Source organism: Elephas maximus, chromosome 3, assembly GCF_024166365.1.
Source record: "Elephas maximus indicus isolate mEleMax1 chromosome 3, mEleMax1 primary haplotype, whole genome shotgun sequence".
Classification (NCBI taxonomy): domain Eukaryota; kingdom Metazoa; phylum Chordata; class Mammalia; order Proboscidea; family Elephantidae; genus Elephas; species Elephas maximus.
The window spans coordinates 18,968,738-18,976,123 of NC_064821.1; the positions used below are offsets into that span (position 1 = coordinate 18,968,738).

The 7,386-nt window shown below is 39.1% G+C and overlaps 1 protein-coding gene across 1 annotated transcript; it reads right to left on the reverse strand.

The window, feature by feature from the left end:
- Window positions 1-711: 711 nt before the first annotated feature.
- On the reverse strand, window positions 712-1,410 carry LOC126070981 (olfactory receptor 7G3-like). The gene has a single exon (XM_049875297.1). It carries the CDS (start codon window positions 1,408-1,410, stop codon window positions 712-714), a length of 699 nt encoding a protein of 232 aa, XP_049731254.1.
- Between the last annotated feature and the right edge of the window lie 5,976 nt (window positions 1,411-7,386).

The window sequence follows — 7,386 nt, forward strand, 5'->3', positions numbered from 1 at the left end:
CATGGGGAAATGAATGAAGTCCTACTGTTCTGTTCCTGTGCATTTCGAATCTCTGACATCCTTGTAACGAAAGATAACTCTCTGTTGTTTGGATACTCAGAGTCAGGGTTATGCTTTCTTAATAGAAACAAAGCCTTCCTAATCGATAAGGTCCAGTTATTATCTCACAATCATCTCAAGTCACTGCAATATTCTAATCAACTAGTTTTATACAGGAATATAAAATTGAATATGGTAAATGCTGATGATACCAGGAACACATGCAGTTTACCAGTGACAGTCTTGATAATTACCAAATTGGGGCATGAAAAGGTCAGATCCCTTCCTCAGTGGGACAAATTCTGCAGTGCCATTCACAACAATCTATCAGTGGGATAAAGCTGAAGGTAGTCTGTGTCTATTGCTTGCTTACATTCTTCCCCAACTCAACCCACCTTCTCATACTATCTTCTAAGAATATTTCCCCGAAATCACTATAACAGAGAACCTGACTAAAGAAACTGAGCTTAGGAGTTGAAATCATTTATCTGACACCACAAAGCTACAAAAAGAGCAAAGTCAGGTTTCAACACAATGTTGAATTACACCTAGCCATTATGTTATCTCTTCGTCTTAGAAGAACGTGGTGGTGGAAAATCAAGCATTCTGGCTCAAGAGTATCCTGTCACTTTGATGAAATCTAGAAATCCAAAATCAAAGCACGTAATATAATCACTGAAAAGCAGTTGTGCCCCTGATAACACTCCTCAAGGCTGCCTTCATGTCCCTGTTTCTCAGGCTGTAGATGAAGGGGTTCATCATGGGAGTTACCATAGCGTACAGCATTGAAGCTACTGCAGTTTTCTTGGAAGAGTGTGTAAATGTCGTACTTATATACGAACCAAAAGCTGTCCCATAGAATAAGAAAACAACTGAGAGGTGAGACCCACAGGTAGAAAAAGCTTTATACTTTCCACCTGCTGATGGCATTCTCAAAATGGAGGAGACAATTTGAGTATAAGAGAAAATGATTGCGAAGAAAGGAAGAATACCCAGTATGCTAACTGCAAAAGATATGATGATGTTATTGATGAGAGTTTCAGAACAGGCAACTTTAATGACCTGAAAAACTTCACAGAATAAGTAAAGGGTTCCCAGGTCTGTGCAAAAAGACAGTCTCAACAACATCAGACTGTGGAGCAGGGCATCCACAATGCTAACAAGCAAGGAGACTAGAGTCAGCAGGCCACAGAAGTGGGCGTCCATGATGACCATATACCTCAGTGGGTGACAAATGGCCACATAGCAGTCATAGGCCATTACTACAAGGAGGAAATTTGCCAAAGTACTAAAAATCATGACAAAGCAGACCTGGGTGAGGCATCCTTCATAAGTGATGCTCTGATTCTGTGCTTGGAGGTTTACCAGCATCTTTGGGATCGTGGCGGTGCTGAAACAGATGTCAGTAAATGAGAGATTGGAAAGAAAGGAGTACATGGGAGTGTGGAGGTGGGGGTCAGAGCTGACAGCCATGATGATGAGCAGGTTTCCCAGCACAGTGACCAGATACATGGACAGAAACAGGCTAAAAAGGAGAGGCTGCAGTTCCCGATCCTCTGTCAGTCCCAGGAGAAGGAATTCTGAAACATCTGTTTGGTTTCTAGGTTCCATATTGTTGATGAATCTGGTGAAAAAGATGGAGGTGACTGACAATCAAACGTCAGCAAGCAGCATCTTGGGATGGGAATAAGAGGAATGGATGGGAATGCAAAGGTGGTACTGTCTGTGTGCATATTATTTGCTTAAATAAAATAGACCAAAAGCATATATGTCAGAGTGTCAATATTCATTTATTTTGGAAAGGGGCGAGAGGATGGTCATTTTTTTTATTACACTATTTTTGCTCATTTTAAATATTAGGTAATCTTATACAGAAAAACACACTGGGGAGGCAGCCTGATGAGTCTGTCTTGGACATCACATCTTTCCCCAGAGGTCAGAACCGGGTAACATAAATAAAATATCCCCCGCTTTTTGAAAGTTTGCTTTATCCAGCTTCACTTTTATAAAAGATCCACATTAGTACCTGTTTTCTTTGTTAACCGAAACATAACTTAAGAGTATTTTTACTTTTATGAAAAAACACTAAGAGCAAAACAAGCATTCAGTGTTCGTTCTACAGCAAGCCATTAAAGAGACAGTGCACACCTTGAGCAGCCAGAGTCACAGGGCCAAGCTCCTTCCTGGAATCTACACTCAGCATCTCAACATAAAATGCCACAGCTTTGAACTGTGTCTGTGAACGTTGTACGTTAGTGTTATTTTAGGTTATATGTGTTCTTTGGTATGATTTGGTTGGGGTGCTCAAAAATTTTTCATATATAAATTAATGATAATTTTCCTAACTTTAAGCCACTTTAGCTTGTGATATGTTTCCTAGGAACACTCAACTTTTGGATAGTGGGGGAAACTTGTAATGGCAATGTGTGTTAAGAGCCAGGAATGAGAAGGTAAGGTGATGTTGATAAACCCTTCTTAACCACCCACAAGAATGCTAGTAAATCTCAGAGAATTTTTAAATGGTCATCACGCTTGAGAAAAGACAGATTTCTGTTCCAGAGGAAAATAGTCCTTGCCATTGTGGAGAGAGGGGAGGACACGATCAGAATGACAGCTCCTTCACATTGGTGCCAAGTTAGAAGGAAACACATCAGAAAGATGAGAGACAGGCAGGAGATCAGAGGTGACTTGAATCTAATCATTTCATGCACATAATATCTTGATATGCATCATTCCCCTGGATGAACCTGTGTTAAAACACCTGTCCTCATTTCCAAACATTAATTACAGGATTCAGGTTACCTGGCTGGCATCACTGAGGAATGATGCTTGACATTTGCCCTGGGTGTTGGAGGATGTAGATGGAAGAGCTTTCCTCAGGAAAGCAGAGGGACCAAGTGAGGCACCAGGCTCCCCGGCAAGAGGGTCATCTGTGGGAGGATTCTCAGGTGTGCTGCTTCCTGACTGGAGGAGGACTGTTGAGTGAGGTGGCCACAGATAGACTATTTGAGGTCTCTCTCTCTATATATATTTTTTATGTCTCTGGGGGCTCAATATCCAAAGCTCCTCATTAACCAAACACTTCCTTGTCATTCTGATTCCAGGACAAGGCAAATCTTTAAAGACCAAGACAATATGAGGTGGAATTCAGTATGGCTGATTCTCAGCCGCTGGGGGATCAGCTTCATGCCATTTACCTTTCTCTACCTGTTTCTCTCACCTCCAACTTACTTACATACCTTGCACACACGGTTATACTTCTTTAACTGAATTGTAGTCTTTTTTAAGGACAACCAAAAGCATGACTATCTTACCAATGGTGTTATTAAGCCCGATTTCAGTTTTAGCTGTGAGATTTTAAAACACTATGAGAGTACAAATAAAATATTTAGGAATATAGCTAAGTTATTGTAAAATGCAAACATGTACATTGTTACTTTCTAAGAGTCTTTGCATACCCCTGTCCCTTAATCTTAATTCTGTATATTTACAGAGTGTATTTCCAACTTGGGGGCTTTTGCTCACACTGGATCCTTCAGTTGGCTCCTCGTAATCTGTCCTCTGCTTCTTGGGACTTGAGCTAGCAGATTGCCTGCTGTCTTGCCTGCCAATCTCTGAATTCATAGATCTTGGCAGACTGTAAGCCAGAGCCCTGCTGTTTGACTTCCTGCCTTGGGTTCCCCAGCCACTGCCACTATGTGAAACAGGAGACGCCTCCAGCCTGACCAATGTTCCAGCCTTGGCAACTCCATGAGCCTTTTCCTTAATATGAACTTCTCTCTATATATGTATTTATCCACTTTCTTTTCTTCTGGTGCCTGAGGGCTTCTTTTGCTGCTCTCTTTCTGTTTGTTCGAATTGCAGCGTTAATGTTTTGATTTTGGCCCTTTCTTCTTTCTGTATGTGTGCATTTATTGCAATAAATTCACCTCTGAGCACCGTTTTTTTGGTGTTCCAAAGGTTCTAGTAGGATGTGTTTTCATTCTCACTTGATTCTATGAACTTCTTTATTTCACCCTTAATTTCTTCTATAACCTAGTGGTTTTTGAGTAAGATACTGTTCAATTTCCAGGGATTTGATTTTTTTTCCTTCCTTTTTCTGTAATTGATTTCTACTTCTTTGGCTTTATGGTCAGAAAAGATGCTTTGTAATATTTTGATGTTTTGGATTCTGTTAAGATTTTGTGGCCTAATGTATGGTCTATTCTGGAGAATGTCCCATGTGCACTGGAAAAGAAAGTATACTTGACTGCTGTTAGGTGGAGTGTTCTGTATATGTCTATGTCACAAGTATATCAAAGAAGCCCTGGTGGCTCAATGATTGAACATTTGGCTGCTATCCTAAAAGCTGGTGGTTCAAAATGACCCAGCTGCCCTGTGAGAGAAAGACCTGGTGATTTGCTTTCATAAAGATTACAGCCTCTAAAACTCGGTGGGGCAACACGGGGTTGCTATGAGTTGGAATCAACTGGATGACACCCAACAACAACAGCATTAATTATATAGGACTGCAATATCAAACTCTCACAAAAGTGGATGGCTTAAAATGAGAAAAAAAATTATTATCTCAATGTTCTGGAGGCTAGAAGTCCAAATTCAATTTGTCAACAGGACAACATTGCCTCTGAATCTCTGGGGGAGATCCTTTCTTGTCTGTCCCAACTTCTGGTATCCCTATGAATTCTTTGGCTTATAGCTGCAGCTTCACTCCATATCTTCCTTTGTCTTCACAAGACATCCTCCCTCTTGGACTCTCTGTCTCAATATCTTCTCTTTTAGAAAGATAACACTCATATTGGTTTAGAACCCTCCCTACTCCAGCATGAGCTCATGTTAACAGGTAACATCTTCAAAGATCTTATTTCCAAGCAAAGTCACATTTGCAGGTATCAGGAGTTAGGACTTCAATCTATCTTATTAGGAGGTATAATTAAATCCATAATGGTAAATTCAACAAAATAGAAGAACTTAAGAGAAAATGGTAAATACAATATTCAGGATAGTGTTTGCCACTTGTAGGGTAGAAGGCAATAAGACTAGGAGGCTATTCATGGGATTATATGGTGATGCCATTACTTTATTTCATAACCTGGGTCACGAGTATATGAGCTTTAAGTATATTACCATTCTTTAAGAACTACTGATACATTTTATACAGTACTTCGTGTATGATATTTTGATAATAAGTAAAATTGAGGATTGCATTTTCCAGATACTTTCATATTCTAGATTCTAAATCCATTCTCTTATTTTCTTCTGATATTAATGTCACGCTTCCCAAACTTTAGCATGTATCAAAATCTCAAAAAAGAAATTATTTAGAATGTTCATCCTTCAGATGTCTCCCCAGATATCAAAGTCAGTAGGTCTTGGGTGAGGTATGGAAACCAGCAGTATGAATGAGGTTTCAGGTGATTCATCTCTGTAAGTGTTTTATGGACATAAATGGAGACAGCTTTGCCTGTAATACACCTGGTGTGCCTGGTAAGGAGTTGACCTCTCCATTCAGTGCTGAACACAATTCCACCACCACCATCAATGATGACCAGAAGGCACTCCAGACACACCATGAATTCTCGTAAAAGATCTGCTTTTTTGTCACCCCAACATGACAGAGATGATTCTGATTGATGGTCCTGATACTTTGTGGTTGTGATAAAACTGATCTCCCTAAGCCTGTCAACTACCCTTTTGTCTCATTCCACTTTACACTTTACATGTCTCCCTCAAAATAAAGTCCATGCCCATAGGAAATTTGTTTTCCTCATAAATACACGTAACGAAATTTTGCATGAGATCCCTAAGAGCACAGCCAACCCTCTGAAACTTTAATGGTTCAATCAATTTTATTCAACCTCTGTGTAGACTCACCAGAGATGAGAAAGAAAAACTACAAAATAAGGTGACAAAAGAGAAAAGTAAAATCTCATGTACACTCCAATCAATAAATCAATGAGTAAGGATCAAAGAAAATGTGTTTCCAAAAAAGATGACCAATTCTACTTTGCCTATTCAATAACAATTCATTTGACTTTATTACTGAAACAGGTAAAACCTGCTAATAGATATTACAATAACAGTAAGCCAATAAGAGTGCTGAAGGAAGTGATAAAAATATGTGAGAGTAATGAATTTTAAGCCTTAAAAATTATGGAAAAATGTAGAAAACAATGGTCCTAGTTAAATTTTGTTGAGTATTATGTACCACGTATTTTGTTAAGTGCTTGTAGTGGTTATAAGTATTAACTTCCCAAAAGAAAAAGTACAATACATGGTCAATCTAAGGCTCTCATAGTAATTATTTTCCCCTAAACAGAACTGTGATTAGAATGGGATATATGCTATTCTCAGTGATCAGATGGGAGCAGATGTCTTCTATATGATTCTATGGAAAAGTCTATTAATAATAGGTGCTGTACTAACAATTTTTAATAAAAAATTTCTGTTGTAAATAGAGTAACTATGAGCCAGAATCGACTTGATGGCACCCAACAACAAGATTAACAATAGATCCAGGGACAGTCAATTTTGTGTCTCTATGCATGATGTCTGGTTATGACACCTGAGTCTGTTGCAGCCACCTGTGATAACGAGGAGAACCATTCCTAGGATGAAAGCACTTCATGGAGAAATGAATGAAGTCCTACTGTCCTGTTCCTGTGAATTTCGAATCTCTGACATCCTTGTAATGAAAGGTACTTCTCCGTTGTTTGGACACTCAGAGTCATGGTTATACTTTCTTAATAGAAACAAAGCCTTCCTCATCGATAAGGTCCAGTTATTATCTCACAATCATCTCAAGTCACTGCAATATTCTAATCAGTCCATTTTATACAGGAATATAAAATTGAATATGGTAAATGCTGATGATACCAGGAACACATGCACTTTACCAGTGACAGTCTTGATAATTACTAAATTGGGGCACGAAAGGTCAGATCCCTTCCTCAGTGGGAAAATTGTGCATGAATCTATCAATGGGATAAAGCTGAAGATAGCCTGTATCTATTGCTTGCTTACATTCTTCTGCAGCTCAATCCACCTTCTCATACTATCTTCTAAGAATATTACCCCAAAATCAGTATAACAAAAAACCCTGCCTCGGGCTCTGCTTCTATAGAATCTGACCAAAGAAACTGAGCTTAGAGAGTTGAGATCATTTATCTAACACCACATAGCTACACAAGGAGCAACTTCAGGTTTCAACACCAAGTTGAGTTACACTTAGCCATTGTATTATCTCTTCAGTATAGAAGAACGTGGTGGTGGAAAATCAAGGATTCTGGGTCGATGTAACCTGTCAGTTTGATGAAATTTACAAATCCCAAACGAAAGCACATAATATAA